The sequence below is a fragment of the Antedon mediterranea genome, chromosome 4, assembly GCF_964355755.1.
Source record: "Antedon mediterranea chromosome 4, ecAntMedi1.1, whole genome shotgun sequence".
Taxonomy (NCBI): Eukaryota; Metazoa; Echinodermata; class Crinoidea; order Comatulida; family Antedonidae; genus Antedon; species Antedon mediterranea.
Genome location: NC_092673.1, coordinates 3,974,641 through 3,992,563, shown reverse-complemented (window position 1 = coordinate 3,992,563; position 17,923 = coordinate 3,974,641). Strand labels below are relative to the sequence as shown.

Genomic DNA, 17,923 nt, shown 5'->3' with positions numbered 1-17,923 from the left:
TTTCACTATATTTTAACTTTTTTTACCGTAATTGAGTTACACTCAAATTTAAAAGATGAGGGCTGAGTAAACGGAACCAGTGGTCGCACTCTAACTTATACTGGACGACTAAGGACGTACCTTAGTATAATGCCACCATGTGACTCCCAGGAACAATCCGCCGTTTTCTCACAAAAATACAGTATCTAATTTCACTATATTTTTAAAATCGTAAATGAGTTACACTTAAATTTAAAAGATGAGGGCTGAGTAAACGGGACCAGTGGTCCCACTCTAACTTATACTGGACGACTAAGGAGGCACCCTAGTATAATCCCACCAAGTGACTCTCAGGAACAATCCGCCGTTTTCTCACAAATACAGTATCAAATTTCACTATATTTTAAAGTCGTAAATGAGTTACACTCAAATGTTAAAGATGAGGGCTGAGTAAACGGAACCAGTGGTCCCACTCTAACTTATACTGGACAACTAAGGAGGTACCCTAGTATAATCCCACCAAGTGACTCCCAGGAACAATCCGCCATTTTCTCACAAATACAGTATCAAATTTCACTATATTTTTTTAATCGTAAATGAGTTACACTCAAATTTAAAAGATGAGGGCTGTGTAAAAACGGTACCAGTGGTCCCACTCTAACTTATAGTGTACGACTAAGGAGGTACCCTAGTATAATCCCACCAAGTGACTCCCAGGAACAATCCGCCATTTTCTCACCAATACAGTTTCAAATTTAACTATATTTTAAAAATTGTAATTGAGTTACACTCAAATTTTAAAGATGAGGGCTTAGTAAACGGGACCAGTGGTCGCACTCTAACTTATACTGGACGACTAAGGGGGTACCCTAGTATAATCCCACCAAGTGACTCCCAGGAACAATCCGCCATTTTCTCACAAATACAGTTTCAAATATAACTATATTTTAAAAATTGTAATTGAGTTACACTCAAATTTTAAAGATGAGGGCTGAGTAAACGGCACCATTGGTCCCATTCTAACTTATACTGGACGACTAAGGGGGTACCCTAGTATAATCCCACCTAGTGAATCCCAGGAACAATCCGCCGTTTTTCTCACAAATATTTAATTCCTAATACCATAAAAGCCATAAGTAACAATGAAAATGTAAAGAATGCACAAACGGCGTTTCATAGTTATTGTTGGCTGGAAAAAATAAAAGTGGGCTGGCTTATTGTTGGCTGGCTTATTGTTGGCTAGCTTGACACAAGCGGTGGTGGTAGTACATGAATGATGGTGGTAGGTAGTTTATGCCCAGCAGTTTTTTTGTAATATTGTAATATTATAGCATATCTATAGTATCAATACATCAGTAGCTACTCATAAAGCACATATAATGCGCAGAACAACACAACAAATAAAAGTGTAGGAGACTATCCAGCTAGGCTAGGCCTAGGCCCGCCGAGTGAGGAGGAGGGCTCCACCACTCCAATTATTAGTAAGTAGCCTAGTACTACTAGGCTAGGCCTAGCTAGGCTACAGAGAAGGGGGGGGGGGGGGGACATATTTAGGCTGAATTTATATGAGTACCTCTTTATATTGCATAGGCTGATGATGGGGAGTGTGACAAATTTTGCTTATGGCTCTTGCAAAAAACAATGCACTCCCTTTTCTGCACCCTTGGAATACCTAGCTATATATAGAATAATTAATAATTATTGATTATCTGAGTAGCATTATATCTTAATTAATTTTGAACTAATAATAATATGCCTAAATATCGTGTGTTTTGTCTTGAAATGTAACTAATTCTTTTAACCACAGCAGATAAACAGTTGAGCCTTGTAATAATAGTATAATAGCTCACTCCAATACCTGAGGCTCTCCAAATGCGATGCCAAAAAATGTCATCCAATCAAGAAACTGGTATGGAAACCATCACCATGACAACAGATTTATTGATTGCACCAATTACAGCGTTACTTTATAATGGTCCATATTTAATTACAGGTCGGTTTTTGTCATCTAGTCTTTTTAAATGTTACCTTTTTCGAGGTGGCTCTATATTTCATAACTTTCCGGTTCTTATTTCAATATTTACCATTCTACTCTACTTTATTTTACTTTAAAAAAAAATTTAGGTGAAGGACCTTATCTCAATATTTACGACACTAAAACGCAAAACAAGATTACATCCCAGAAGATCTTTACAAGCCAGAGAATTCATGGTATAAGACACAGTGAGTAGTATTAATTAATAATAATAATCGAAAATTAATTAATAATTGAAAAGTCGTGGATTAAACAGCGTTAAGCTCCGTCTACACTATCAAACTTGGAAAAAAAAAGTGTGATGTGCTCAAATATGGTAGTGATATAACATCATGTCCATATATGGTATATGACATTTTTTTGTCATAAAGTTTTATAGTGTAGACAGAGATAGCCTAGTCCAAGCGACTATGCAGAGTACAGGTATGAGAATATGTAGAATTATGAATTACACTGAATGAATTAGAGAATTAATAATTAATACTTAAATACAAACCCTTTTTCCTAAGATCTGCAAATTAATTTTCTTTTATATATACAGGTCATGAAAATGTTTTTGTTATATTTGGACAGAAAGCATTCCGCATGCTGTCAATATCCTGGAATTCTGAACTAAATACTTGTAGGTACGTATTAAAGATCGCAAGTTGAAATTGTGACAAACTTCTTCTCTTTAATATCTGAATAAAGCATTTATGTTGTTGTTTTTGGTTTATCCTACATGAAAAAATTGGCATTTTCAAGTTTATTTTGAAATATTGTTGAATAAATAAATAAATAATATTTCAAAATAAAGAGGGCAACCCAGCCAGCGTAAGCTGATTTTGAGGGGCCCTCAACAATACAAACGACATAAAAACAGTAAAAAATATATTACAATAGTTAAAATTCAATAAAGTATACCGTAAATATTATTATTGTGAAAAGAGTATCACATTTAAGCATATCTAATCTGTATTAAGTCACTTAAACCAGCCACCCTTATAATATAGTCAACTTTTGAACTAATATCTAAATTCAATTGCATGTATCCAGCCAGCCTTAATGTGCAAATGGTCATATGTCAGCAAATGAATACAATACAAGTGTACAAATAATGGGCAATAATAATAATGGCAAACACATAATACTTGTACCATAAAAGCATCAGCAAAGAAAACATAGGTTTCATCTAAAGAGCCTTTTTCACGTCACATTTTCTCATCAATTATTGATTTATTTAATTAAAATTAACGTTGTTTCATTTTCATCAATTTTTATATTTTAGAGTTCAATTTGAAATGGATGTTCGAGAATTGAGCGATTGGATATGGGACATACAGTGCTTGGACAATGCAAACCATATTGCTGTAGCATTGGGCCATAACTCAGTTGAATTATGGGATTGGAAACAAGGCATACTGATTGAGCAAGTACATTGCGAAGAGAAGTGTATTTTGTATCCATTAATATTTAGTTGCACTTCTTTACAGATTCCTGTGGACTCGTGATAAATATTTATTCATTTATTCCTTTCGTTTAATGAAACATGAAGGAGTTCTAAGGAGACAACAGCTACAGGGCGTGTCTCTCTATATCTATACAAAATTTACAATTAATGCAAAAAATATGAGGGTGTATCATTTGTAATCCACAACACTGTGCCATCTGTACTATTCTACTGTGTGCCAATGTTCACCGTTGTTACCATGTTCCACCAAACTGTTCCCATATGTGGGTGGAAAGGTTGCTATACAATTTGAATTTTAAAAAAACTGTGGAAGAATGGTAGCCCACTTATTAACAATTTTATTTTTATTTATCACTGAATTTCACTGCACACAAATTTAAAGATGTATTGTCCCCCAAAAAATGTTTTCACTTATAAAATAACATAATAAATAATACATTCAACCAAAAATCCATTGACTGGCAGCCAATTTGACCTTTTTATACTTTAAATTACATTTTTTTCAGGTAAATAAATTGTGTTTAATTTTTGGTCAAAGTGGATAACTATTATGTGAGATTAAATCGCATATTCAACAAACAAAATTAAAAAAATTATTTTTTTAGGGGGACAATACATCTTTAAAGGTTTTTGTTTTTAGTAATGATCACATCCTGTTAACATAACTTTATTACTTGGCAGCTGAAAAAATAGACACAGAGATAAACTATAGATACATCAGAAAATCAAACAGGATATTAATAAATACACTCGACTCTGTCTCCCAATACAGTACAGGATTTTCTGAAAATGAGAAACTCTCCCAAAAGGTCCCAATTATTCAAAACATTTGGAATACCAGAATTTCTTAAAAACCAGCCTAAAGTTTTGTCTACACTATCAAACTAGTTTGACAAAGAAGGTGTAATGTGCCTAAATATGGTAGTGATATTCCCAAATATGGTAGTGATATTCCCAAATATGGTAGTGATATGACATCATCATGTCCATATATGGGCACATCACATTTGTTTTGTTTGATAGTGTAGACATGGCTTTAGGATAGTTTTAGTGGGCCTCCTATCACAAGCCCCTTGGGGTTTCTTGGAGGTCCCTTTCATCGTTTAAAACACGTTTTACTCCTCACTTGTTTTTGTTTGTTTATGAGATGAATAAAGAGATTTATGTATTTAATAGTATTTTTTAAAGAAAATCGGCCTGTCTTCAACATTAGGGTGTCTGGTAATGAGAAAGTTGACTATCAATGTCTCAATACAGTGTCTAAGTAATCAACTGTTAATCTTTGGTGGTACCAACTAAAAGACATCAGTTCGAGACACACCTGTGTTATCTGTATTCTCATGAGTATATAAAAGCTCATGTAATTGTCTACCTTTGTGCTAGGTACTGCAATGGGGGGCCATAGAGCCTGTTATCTAAATTAATTTAGTTTTCAGTAAACCAAGAACTGTTACATTACAAATACATTGACATATATTTATTCTTTTTTAACGCCCTTATTATAAATATTGGATTTTCTTTAACAAAGATATTCTAGATACTCTGCTAGCTTTGTCAATAAAAGTTGGTCACAATTAGCTTTATTTGCTGGTACAGTATTCAACCAAGTGTTACTATGGCGACCTGCTTCTGGGAGGAGTAAGGAAGGGAGAGTGGTACCTGACCTTAGATGTACAGGTCATGAGGTAATTAGTTATCCGCTTAGTAGCGGATAACTCCTTGTAATCGTCCTGTTTCATCATATTTTTTTTTTAGGCTATCGCTCTACAGAGAGCGATAGCCTATTGTTATTGTCACAAATTTCATTTTTTCTGCTCAATTTTTGTGCGCAGCAGATCTCAAAAACGGCGGTAGCAGTTATGTTGTAACTTGGCCAGCAGATGCACGTATATATGTAGTTGTGCAACAAACTTTGGTTTAATGAAAATATGGTCGCGTAGCGTAACTACGCGCGATTTTCTGAAATTCTTAGATTGACTATAACTTGAAAACCAATAGCTATTTTTAAATACCACTTGACACACGCATGCTTCATGTCAAGGGTCATCTTCCTGTATCATCAGCAAAATTTTGAACATTGGTCAAATCGCGCGTACGCGCGCTTTGAAAGTTAAAAATGCTCAAAATCAATTTCTAATCAACTTTCTACACGTTTCAGGACATTTTAAGCATTTCACATTTTTCAAAAAAATTTGCGTTGCGCGCGCGCTATTGCGCACTTCGCTCGTACGCAGCCTAGAAAGCCCGTTTTTGCGCTTGATTATTGTTTTTCATAGTTTTATGATATATTTCTTTCATATTTGATGAATTATGAATGCAAAATAATGACACACGTGCACGTCAAACTTTAAAAATCGTGCGCTTGAAAATTGGTAATTTTATGCAAATTTGTGTAAAAATATGCCTATTTTGAATCGATTATAGCTCTCCGGGATGTCTGGTGACCCCCAATTTTTTTAACCTAATATGTAAGCAGATATATTGTAGATATGTATTCATGCAAAATTTTTACCTCTGGGAAGTTGTGACGTCATCGTATGGCCACACAAATGTAAAATATAGAGATTTTGTCTCTTTCGACACAGTTTGTCACATTCAATAGAGCGCATACCGCGTAAACGTTATCAATTTTCTTCCAATTTTCAATATTTTATTACTAAAATAATTCCTTTTTAGACTTATGAACTTTTTTTTTTAATTTGAGAAGGTCATCATTTTCAAACAATTGAATAAACGTGAGTGGTGTAAAATAAAAAATAACCGTCAACTAAACCGTTTACAATGCTAATACCGTCAACTGTTGACACTTATTAAACGATTTTGATGTATTCCAGCTGTTCTTTACAATCGTTGTAGTGCAGCCTATAGTAGACTAAGCATAATAAATAACATGTGCGTGTTACGATGCGTTGGGCGATAGCCTAACTCGTCAACGTGACGAGTTCAAATCTAGTTTTTTCTGTATTATACTTCTTTCCTTCTGTCATTTTTGTGCGTCGCGTTTCTCTAAAACGTGTTAACAGAACATATCGTAACTTTGTCAACATATCGACATTTACGTGAACTTGTGCACCTCCTATTTTTGAATGACGTCAGAGTTGCGCAACGTGACTTACGCGCGATTTTATGAATTTCAATGATTGATCATAGACTAAAAACGAAACATAATTTTGTTTTGACACTTTGTGAAAATTTAAGTCACATCAAGCGCAAACTTTCTATGGATTAAAAATAGCATGTTTCACAAAAAGTTACGCGCGCACGCGCGTTTAAAATTTTAGAGTGCGAAAAATCAACTTCTAATCAACTTTCTATGCGTTTCATGTCATTTTGAGCATGTCAAAAATTCCCACGCGCGCGAAACTTTTTACGCACACGGTACACACGTAGCGTTAAAAACATATTTTTTTCGCGTGATTTATGTTTTTTCAGCCTTTTATAGTAATGTTACCAACTTTTAAACAATTTCGACTTAAAATTACGTCATACGAGCACGTCGAATTAAATAATTTGCACGCGTTTCTGGTGAAAAAGTTCAAAAATTCGTCAAAATTATGCCTATTTTTAAACAGTCATAGATTCTAAACTACATGGAGAACTTTTTTTTAAATTACATATTCTGGAAGTTGATGAGTTGTAGATATCGAATCATGCATTAATATGGCTAACCGAACATTGTGACGTCATCGTATGGCCACGCGAATATAAAATATAGGATTTTTGTCTCTTTCGTCATAGCTCATCACATTTAATAGAGCGCATCTCCACTTATTCGTTGTCCATTTTCACCCCGATTGTAATATATTCTAGGTCAATCAACTATCTTTTGCATGAATTAAAAATTTTTTAATTTTTTTAACGTCATCATGCCTAAAAATTTAAATTGCGTTGGTCATTAATTTCATCTTTACAGTAAATTTTAATCTGTTATAGCTCGTAAGAATAAAATGTGATAATCACGATTAAAACGTTTTCAGGAAGCTATTGTATAGTAGATACAAAATCATGTGAAAATTTTGCCAATCGAATGTTGTGACGTTATCATATGGCCAGTTAAATACAAAAAGTCGTATTTTCATCTTTTGCGTTATATTTCATTACATTTAAAAGAGCGCGCATCAATATTTCACGTATTCCAATTTCTTCTACACGTTAATATGTTGTTGCTGAGATAATTTCATTCTGAAATTTCTACTTTTGCATTTCATTTTGAAACCGTCAAGATGTTAAAAATTACAATAAAATACGGGTCCCGTAATTTCACCTATTTTACACTGTTTGTGATATGTTTACAGATTGTACTCTGTATACTATGTATATGACACAAAATAACAGAATTCAGAAATAACAACATATCATATTCTTTAGTTCAGGTCATAATGCCTTAATATTTTTCTGTGTGCAATATTCTAACGTATGACGTGCACGTGGCGTTTGTTGAGCGGATAACTAACTCGTCAAAGTGACGAGTTTCATGTCTAGTTCTTACCTTTAGTTTAGTAAAGTTAAGAGGCAAAATGTGTTGTCAATTCATACTGCAATATGATTATTAACCAAAACTACTTTGTCTGTTAACTCTGTCGACACTATCAAACTAGTTTGACAACAAAAATGTGATGTGCCCAAATATGGTAGTGGTATACCCAAATATGGTAGTGATATGACATCATCATATCCATATATGGGTAAATCACATTACAGTTTGATAGTGTAGACAGAGCTTTACACTAAAACTATTTGTTTTTATTTAGGGTGTGATATTCAATGTCCAATACAGCTTCACTCATAAAATTCTATGTTCTGTGTCAGATGATCGCAGTATCAGATTATGGCCAGTTGAATCGCTGGATTGTCCATCCAGTCCAGTGTTGAACGATGCAAAGCTAGTGATGTATGGCCATAGCGCTAGAGTGTGGGCTGCCCGACTGCTCAGTAAAAACATAATTAGCATAGGAGAGGTATGTAAGAATAAATCGATACAAAAAGTTATCTTGACAGTGATAATTTTGTATGTACATTTTTGTATGGTGTATTCATATTTTGTTCTTTTATATTAGGATGCAACTTGTATTGTGTGGAACTATGAGGGGAAAATTCTACATAAGTTCAAAGGTCATAAGGTTAGCGAACTTGATGAATGAGTGAAAAACTTTTTTTTGTGCATTTTTGTTTTTGTTTTTCTTCATTCCTTTAGTAAGTGCTTGTCAATTAGTTAGCAAACAATGTAAACATGTTAGATAATTTGGAATAAAATTTTTTTAAATGTTTTACCTTTTAGGGTCGAAGTATTTGGAGTTTAGCAGTCAACAAAGAAGAAACAATGATTGTAAGTTCAATTTCAATTCAAATTTCAAACATTTTTTGTTAATTTTGACTAATCTTACTACTAAATTATTACTTTTATACTAAATTATTATTTCAATCTGTTCTTTAATTATGCCATATAGTGACAGGTTTGCTTATTAGATAGTTTTCACATGCAAGATATATTATTAACACAGAAAAGAATGTGCCTCTTTATTGTATTTTGTTAGGCAACTGGTGGTGGGGATAGCAGTATACGACTATGGTATTTGGATAGTGAATCGCACAATGGTAAGTGACAAAGCACAGAAGCAGTTCTGAAACGTAAAGAAATTTATATTATGGTCCTAGATGCATGAACTTTTATTTTACCACATCAGCCAATTTTGATAAGAGCACCGAAGAAACGTTTGTTTGCATTTATGCACACATGGCCTACTATACTAAGACAGTGAATAGTTCTTGCTCTTTCTACACTATCAAACTAGTTTGACAAAAAAAAGTGTGATGTGCTCAAATATGGTAGTGATGTGCCCAAAATATGGTAGTGATATGACATCATCATGTCCACATATGGGCACATCAAATTTTGTTGTCACATAAAGTTTGATAGTGTAGACAGGGCTTTAATCTAAAAACTGAATGGCAAATGCTAGCTTAACCTGATTGACTCATTATAATACTCTCTGAATAAAGATAGTCATTCAGTTTAGGCTATTAAATATAGGATTAAAAGTGATATATTGCTGTTCTTTATTTTGTATATGTAGAGTTAGCAGCAGTTGAGGGCATTCATCTACAACACTACGTTCAGACTCATAATGGGTTTGATAAGAATGATTTTGCAAGAACTGTTATGTTAACTAACAACGCTGAAGTTATCACAATGACAAATGCTGGGTATGTTTAGATTAGACTTATAGATGGTTTATTACAAGGCTTTCGATTTGCGAGGATGTGAATTACACATTACGTCATTTGTCCAAGTTGTCGAATTCTGAAAAATAATTTTCAGTTTTTATCGATGGCCACCCGAAAAATTTTCAAATCCACAAGTCTGTTAAAACAGAAGGCAAGGTTTCCACCTGGACCTTAAGTTCAACAACTTGATAAAATTCCAAGACAACCTCAACATATGAAATTGTGTAAAGAGTCTTTGAGATGTTTTATACTAATTTCCTTGTACTAGGGTGTTAAAAGAGATCTTTAGTAACTGTTAGTAAAAAATATTAGAATTTTAAAATGACTTAATTTTAATTTCTCATATCTTTTTTTAGATACTTATTGGGTTACCAACTGAAGACCAAGTTATGGAGAATAATTACCCATGATGCAAGATTTAGGTCATATGGAATCACTTCCTTGTCACCGTCTCATCACTTGGTTGCCTTGGGTAACATCCACGGAGACATTAAAATAGTGCATCTAAGTAAGCAATCATAACATTAATTATATACACTGCCATACTAATCATGGTTTCAGCATATTCACCATTTTGCAATGATTATACCATCATATGTCCAATCCTGCAGGAGGCGTGTACATTATACTCGCCTTTTCGATGTCTTTATACCTTTATTAAAACAATAAAATAAAAAATAATTGCATTTAAATTCCTTACAGGTTCTCCCAAGTATGTGCAATTATCCAATGCATTTGAAAGCAAGGTTCTTGGGTTGTGTTGGGCTGATGATCAAAAGCTTGTATCATCTGGACCAGAGGGCCGACTGGTGAGTCAAAGTGTTTGAGTTCAGTGATATGAATATACATGTTCTATACATAACACTGTTTCTTTGTTTGTAGGCCAAGGCATATTTTTCTAGTCTAGGCTAGAGAACATGTCCAGTTCAAATTCCTAATGATACGTTGTGAGACCCATCATTGTCCTCTCATTGCCACATCTGACAGATGAGACATTAAGCTATTGGTCCCAAACACCAAAATGCACATCCAATACTTCAATTCTACATTTTAAATTTTGTTTGTCTTCATACATAGGTCTACATAATGTTATTATTTAAATACCTGAGTGTACAACTTTGTACACCATTCATTAAAGAAAAGTAGATTAGCCCCTTTAGTTCTCACCATATTTGAGGTTATTCTATGTTGCTGCTGCTGAGTCCATAAATGTTCTAGTGGTGTGTTGTTAGAGGCCAGTTTGGTTCTGGTAGATCTTCCCCCTTTGGACAACCCTATTCAAGGGTTACCCCTATTACCAGGACGCTTTGTTCTAGTGGTGTGTTGTTGGAGGCCAGTTTGGTTCTGGTAGATCCTCCCCCTTTGGACAACCCTATTCAAGGGATACCCCTATTACCAGGATGCTTTGTTCTAGTGGTGTGTTGTTGGAGGCCAGTTTGGTTCTGGTAGATCCTCCCCCTTTGGACACCCCTATTCAAGGGATTACAGGGACACCTGTTTGGTTATGAAGGTGTTTCCTCAATAATAATATTACTATACTGTACATGTGCATTTTGTTTGTTATCAGATTTTATGGAATGTCTGTATGACTGAAAATGAGCTGACAGCTGCAAAATCCATGATGTTCTTCCTTCCTGAATCAAGGCAACGCTGGATTACCACAGCTGCTGTGCTTCCGTACGGAAGGGGAATCTTGTGCGGAGACAAACGTGGTTCACTGCATCACTTCCCCTATCCAGTTGATAGCAACACTGAGGTATTAAAGATGTATTGTATATGTTCCCCAGAAACTTGAAAAATAAAGATTCATTAAAACTTTGAATAGGTCATTTTGTAGTTTTTATAAAGATAATCACTTCCATAGAAAAAAAATCAAAATCAAATAATGTTTTCACTTATAAAAAGACCAAAAAAAAACCAATTGTCTGACACTGACAGACAATTTTACTATTTTTTTCAGGTAAATATTTTTTCTCAATCCAATATTTGGTCAAAGTGAATAACTATTATGTGACATTAGAGTGACATATTCAACAACAAAATTAAGAAAAATTATTTTTCAGGGGACAATATCTTTATGAAAAGTGGAATGTAGATGAATTAATTTGAACTAGTTATTCCCCCTCCAATACAATACAATGTTTTTTTTTTTGTGCTTCAGCCAATTCAGCCTGTTACTACGCTACGAGGGGTTCACGGTAAAGTAGGGGTAACTGACATTTGTTGCCATAACAACAACGTATATAGTACCGGACGAGATGGCACGTATAAAGAATATCAGTTCCACGATAATTTCTTACAAGTTATGAACACTAATAAGGTTTACAAAGGTTTTGAATGGATTGAAAAAATACTCATTAAAGAAAATGGTGAAATGCAAGTTCTGGGATTCCATACAGTAAGTACTTGTTTAGTTTATTAAAAAAAAAATGTTAATGGTTTTTTCCTTTCGTTCGTCCTTTTGTTTAGTAAGAGAAGTATTTATTTATTCATTTTCATTCATAGCTAGGGCCCATGATAATGTTATGGACTTTTATTTGTATTTATATGTTATATTTCCGGTATTTACAGCTCTGTCTACACTATCAAATTTAATGTTTGACAAAAAAATGTGATGTGCCCATATATGGACATGATGATGTCATATCACTACCATATTTGGGCATATTACCACCATATTTGGGAATATCACACTTTTGATAGAGTAGACAGAGCTTAAGAATTTAAAGTAAAACTGTTTTGCTGATATTGTTTTAGACTCACTTTGTGGTTTGGTCTGTCAGTCAGAATCAGACATTATTTCAAGTAGATTGCGGTGGAGGTCATCGAACCTGGGGATACGCTGAACTAGAGAACATTTCTTGCTTTGCCTTTATTAAAGCCAGAGATGTATTCTTATGTAAACAGACAGGATTACAGAAGCAACTTATTCTTAAGGTTTGCTTAATATATTATGGAATCGATTTGAAATATTTTATATATACTGGGTAACCTCTTCAGACTGGTCTCCCAGAGGGCCCAGTTATGATCAGTGGCTGTGATATACTAGTACATTAAGGTAACTCACTACTCATCTCGAAAGATGTGCTAGAATATTTAAAGTGCACATAAGATAAATGTGTACACTGGACCTACGGTTTATAGTCCTTATCTGAGCAGACTTGTTCTACCACCAGAACCATGTAGTGAGTCTCGAACACTTGCTGATGTTATGGCTACGTAATGATGGTTCCTCGGCCACACTTTTATTTGTCAAATAATACCCCTTTCGCATTGCTTACCAAAATTCTGAAGTTTACACACACTGGGGCTCACCATACAAAACCCATGTTGACGCCCCATTTATTTTCATTAATTGTAGGATAGTCTACATGGAAGGGAGTTGACATGTGCTAAGTTTCTTGAAAGAATCAATGTAAAAGGTATTTTATTTATTTATATTCTTATTCAAAAAGTAATGTGCACATTTTAGTTTGTAAACTTGGTATTGCCATTGAGTATTAAAATAACTATCTGTTTACAATTATTTATGTTAAACCAGTCATTAAAAAATACATACATATTTATTACTGGTTTAAACATAAAGAATTGTATACAGATAGTCATTATCATTAATATTTGCATTTTAGGTATTGGTTACCTTCTCATGGCCACTGGGAGTGAAGATACAATGGTCAAAATTGTAGCTGTCGATTGTATCCTTTTTAAATTTGCTTGGCAAAAAAAATGATATATAATATAGTTCTCACTTTTAGACATTACATTAACCAGACAAATAAATTCAGTGTCAGCCTTGCATAGTAGAGTATAAAACACTATAAATGAAAATTGTACAGGCATGCTAACTATCTAGTTAAGAAAGAACGTTAACATTATTATGTCATCTTCATAAGCTATCATCGGTCCTCCTTGAGACGGAAGATGCATCTTGTTGCTTCTGATGGCTGCTTTTTCACATTGATTCATTGCGGAAGGATCATTACGTGAAGTTCCTGAAGAATTGTTCAGTTTTCAACGTGTTCCAAAGATTCATTGTTCCCCAATTCATTTTCATTTCACTACTTCTTTCCTTAATATTTGAATAGGCAAAACATCTAAAGCAGTAGTTATAAAAACATTACAAGACCATATTTCTAGTGTTAGAGACCTTGCTATCTGTGAATCGCATTATAGCCATGGGATAAAGAAGCATGAATGCCAGAATAAAAGAGAAGAAGCGGAGAAATTGTTATTTTCTGTTGGAGGTAGATGCAGCATCAAATGTTGGAGACTTGTTATAAAGGATAATGCAGTAAGTTTGATTTTCTTTTCATATTTGTTTACTTTTGTAAATGATAATAAATAATAGAGGAATTTGGAGCAGAAAAGAGGAGCTTATAAGAAAATTAGTTAGTTGATTAGGACACTTGACTGTCATACAGATAGACCCGGGTTCAATTCCCGACAACTCCCAGTCCACTCAGCTGTAAATGAGTACCTGGTTGAAAATACTAGGGAGAAAAATAGGCGGCGTGGAAAGGAACTGGCCACCCTACCACATACATGCCGAGGCTTAGTACAATGAGCTCCTAACAGCTCATTCCCCTACGTTCTACCACATAATGCCGAGGCTTAGTACAATGAGCTCCTAACAGCTCATTCTTTTACGTTCAGAGAACACGGGACTCCCCTTTACGGTATACTGACAAGCATTCAGTGCACACAAGAAGACAATTCTGCAGAAAATACTATCCAAAGTTTAAAACAAAAATAAAGCATATTGTCAAAGTACACAGACAATACAACACAAACAGGTCTTGAACTCAAGCCTTCTCGCATATAATTCCTTATGTAATTTACCAACTCTATTGAGTGAGGTGACATTTCCTAACATCCCTAACTATTATATGTATTGACAGGAAAACCTGGAATCTGCCTGTACTGTATCCCTTCTTGCGTCGTATGGCACGCTGGATGCTAAGCAAAGACGCAAACGAATGAGACAGAGACAACCATTGGACCCAGATACACGCTACATGGCGCTTCAAGTTACGTCCGCACAAGACGTAGATAAATCCCTTCCACATTACAATCAATTTCTAACTATAGCAGCATCTGACGGATTTATACGGTAACATTTGTTTGTTTAATTGTTTTTAAATTCAGAAATAATCTTAATTTGAAAAAAATAATTCTTTTTTTAGAGATATCACTATTAATAGAGAGAGTAATAGAGATATTTTCCTTTATAATAGATATCTTAATTTTTAATAGTTATTATTTATTTATTATTAATAGAATAATTGTTAAGAAATAACCCATATTGACCAAAGTTATAATTTTGGTGTCTTTATGTTGTTTTATAGATTATTTAACTTCAGTGAAGTTCACAAGACATTCATAAATATATGGTCATCCTCTTGGCATAATGTTTGTCTACTGTCTCTAACTCAAATCATTCACAAACTCCCAGAAGGCAATGCGGTAGTCGTCTGCTCAGCTGGGACAGATGGAAGAGTTGCATTGTGGGACATCACCAACTTAATTTATACCTACCATTCTGGTGTTGACAAATGTCAAAGATCAAATGAGGATAAATTTTATTCAGAAGATTCTTGTTCTTCAAAAGATGACATTTCTTGTAAAGGATTAGAATCTAATTTTAATTTGCATAAATTAACTAAAGATGAATTAATGAATCCAGAGAGTTCTGAACATGCTGAAAGGCATTTAGAAAAAGCAATGTCTGCTGGTAGTAGCAGCAGTGTTCAAATTAAGGAAGATGTAGATATAACAGGTGCATCAGGTATTGAAGAAAATCATAAACCACTCTTTACAAAGAGAATACATCAATCCGGAATCAATACAATGGACATTGTAAATACAGGTAATGATTTTTATAAAAAAATAACCGTGTGATTATTTCAGTTTTAGCAAAATGCTTGCCTTTAAAATCCTGAATATATACATCAACATTTATTTTTTTCAGGCTCTGATTATTTATTAGCAAGTGGTGGTGATGATAATGCAATTCATGTTACCATATTGAAGGTCAGAATTCAAGAAAATGGACACATCAAATTTGATGTGGGTGATTCTTTTAGTATTCCTTCAGCCCATGCAACCCTAATCTCAGGTGAGAGATTTGTCCTTATAAATGTAAGTCTAAATTGTAAATACTTTTATCTATCCACCATTTCATGTCAATTTCTTCTAAATAATTTGTTTTTAACTTATTTTAGGTGTGAAGTTTCTAGATAAACACAATTTGTTATCATCGTCTATAGATCAACGTCTCAATAGTTGGAAAATAAATCACAATAAAGTAAGTGTTCAAATTTAAAATATGTAATTCCATTATTAACACTGGTAAAATGCGGTTAAACTGTGCACTCAGTATTAGGAAATATATTTATATATTACATAGCCTATGTAAATACGCGAACGTGATTGGTTGAAACTGCATCACATGACTACCGCTGCGAGGATCGTAAATCGTATATATCCTCGAGAACGATGATATTGACTGTGTAATTTTCGCGTAATTATCGTGTCTCCTGTCATTAAACATATAGATTCTCGAGTACGATGATATTGACTGTGTAATTTTCGTGTACCAACACTCGCGTTGCCGATAAATAAACAAAAGTCATCTACTCGATCTTGAACTCGGGTGGAATTGTCACTCCATCGCAAGACAACGCTCCAACCGCTGCGCCATTGTAGCTTGCTTGAAGAAATTAATCATCTAAACTATTTAAACTATGCATACATAGCGCCCTCATTTGTTATTAGTCCACCCTAAATGTGATGAAACACCGTTTGTGATTGGTCAATACTCACGGTAGTAACTTAGCAACTAGTACGCGCTGAACATCCGGTGATTCGGCTCCTCGAAGATCGAGAAGAAGACGAATTGTTTATTCGGCCTAGGCCTAGTCCTACCTGATTATAATATTATTATTTTTAATAGGCTTATTGATGGAAATTCTTCTGTTAATTTCAACGACCTAGGCCTAAGTGAATATTTTATTGCCAAGGAATCATTAATTAGTAATTATCTGTATATTATTCTTCGCAAGGTAAGGTGTCTAGGCAGGCTTGTTTAAATACAATACAAATACTATAGGAAGGAGGCCTCCTAGCTTCACCCAACCCAGCAGACTTGTTGTTGGCTATATAATATAACAGATATTGCCTTTTATATCGGTTAAATATAAGATTTGACATCCCCTCGGGAATGATATTAAGTTCTCGGGGAATATATATTTCCCTCAGCTGGCGCTTTGGGAAATATAGGCCTATATTCCCTCGAACTTAATATCATTCCCTCGGGGATGTCAAATCTTATATTTAACCTCTAAGCAGTCAATATCTGTATAATAGCACCCTCTTGTGTTGGTACCGAAGCTCTAATATTGAATGTGCTATCCTATCTATAACCTATGAGGCGAGTTCATTGGTAGCATTTTAAATAATTATTTTATATATTTATTAGATGAAACTTATTGGTTCGGAATTTACACATGTTGCAGATACATCAGGCTTAAATGTAACCATAATAGGGTGAGTAAAGATACTTAACACTTTTTAAAATATTAGAAAAAAAGGATCTGCTGTTTTTACGTTTTATCTGTACTTGCAAATAGCTGTACATTTTTGTATTTTATTTTACAGAGAAAAGGTTTATATATTACTTCATGGACAAGGCTTTCAGCTGCTTAGTACCTCTAGCAAGGTGGACGAATGATTTTAATCTGGAAACAATTTGAATAACAATTTTAATATTGATAAATAAGTGCAGATATGCTTATTTGATTCTGTTATTTATATTAGTAAAAATAATAAATGTAATATTTATTTTATGATAATCTGAAATTGGTATGTAGTTGTCGGCGGCTCACTTTGACCCAATTTACACTTACGATCTGGGTCAGTATAAGTTTATGTACTCTACAAAGTTAGGCCAGCCTTGAAACAGATGCAGACTTGGACCTCTCAGCATACATTACTTTTTTAACAGGCAGTTTCTAGAAAAAGGCAAATAAAGATGCTCCTTGCTTTTATACAATACACTTTTAAAACATTGGTAAGATAATTTGTGAATAATGAAAGGTAACTATATATTTTGTAAATAAAATACAGTAATAACAAAAGTATGCTTTAAATTGAATAAAATATTTTAACTGCATAAAATGAGAGTAATCTTTTTTGTCACTGAATAGTTCTTGTAGTCGCATTTATATTGTCGTATT

At 33.9% G+C, this 17,923-nt stretch overlaps 1 protein-coding gene across 2 annotated transcripts; it reads left to right on the top strand.

Moving 5' to 3' along the window:
• Positions 1–1,232: 1,232 nt before the first annotated feature.
• LOC140046346 (tRNA (34-2'-O)-methyltransferase regulator WDR6-like) lies at positions 1,233–17,850 on the top strand. Of its 2 annotated transcripts, XM_072090964.1 has the most exons (25): positions 1,233–1,261; positions 1,787–1,972; positions 2,104–2,202; positions 2,556–2,640; positions 3,282–3,452; positions 5,002–5,149; positions 8,216–8,422; positions 8,522–8,584; positions 8,743–8,790; positions 8,999–9,059; positions 9,539–9,668; positions 10,046–10,197; positions 10,392–10,498; positions 11,257–11,445; positions 11,851–12,087; positions 12,447–12,626; positions 13,051–13,111; positions 13,319–13,384; positions 13,775–13,980; positions 14,588–14,799; positions 15,035–15,555; positions 15,658–15,804; positions 15,911–15,993; positions 17,167–17,234; positions 17,346–17,850. In XM_072090964.1, exons 2-25 carry the CDS (start codon positions 1,852–1,854, stop codon positions 17,416–17,418), a joined length of 3,435 nt encoding a protein of 1,144 aa, XP_071947065.1. In that variant the 5' UTR covers positions 1,233–1,261; positions 1,787–1,851; the 3' UTR covers positions 17,419–17,850. The 2 variants fall into 2 exon arrangements, with proteins under 2 accessions (XP_071947065.1, XP_071947066.1); XM_072090965.1 differs by lacking the exons at positions 1,233–1,261; positions 1,787–1,972; positions 2,104–2,202; positions 2,556–2,640; positions 3,282–3,452 and having other exon boundaries at positions 5,108–5,149; positions 8,274–8,422.
• Positions 17,851–17,923: the final 73 nt, after the last annotated feature.

Excerpts from the sequence above, each read along its gene's own strand:
- LOC140046346 (XM_072090964.1), top strand. The coding sequence starts at position 1,852 with ATGCGATGCCAAAAAATGTCATCCAATCAAGAAACTGGTATGGAAACC. Across the intron at positions 11,446-11,850 it reads CAGTTGATAGCAACACTGAG|CCAATTCAGCCTGTTACTAC; the intron begins GTATTAAAGATG and ends TTTGTGCTTCAG. Across the intron at positions 17,235-17,345 it reads TTAAATGTAACCATAATAGG|AGAAAAGGTTTATATATTAC; the intron begins GTGAGTAAAGAT and ends TTTATTTTACAG.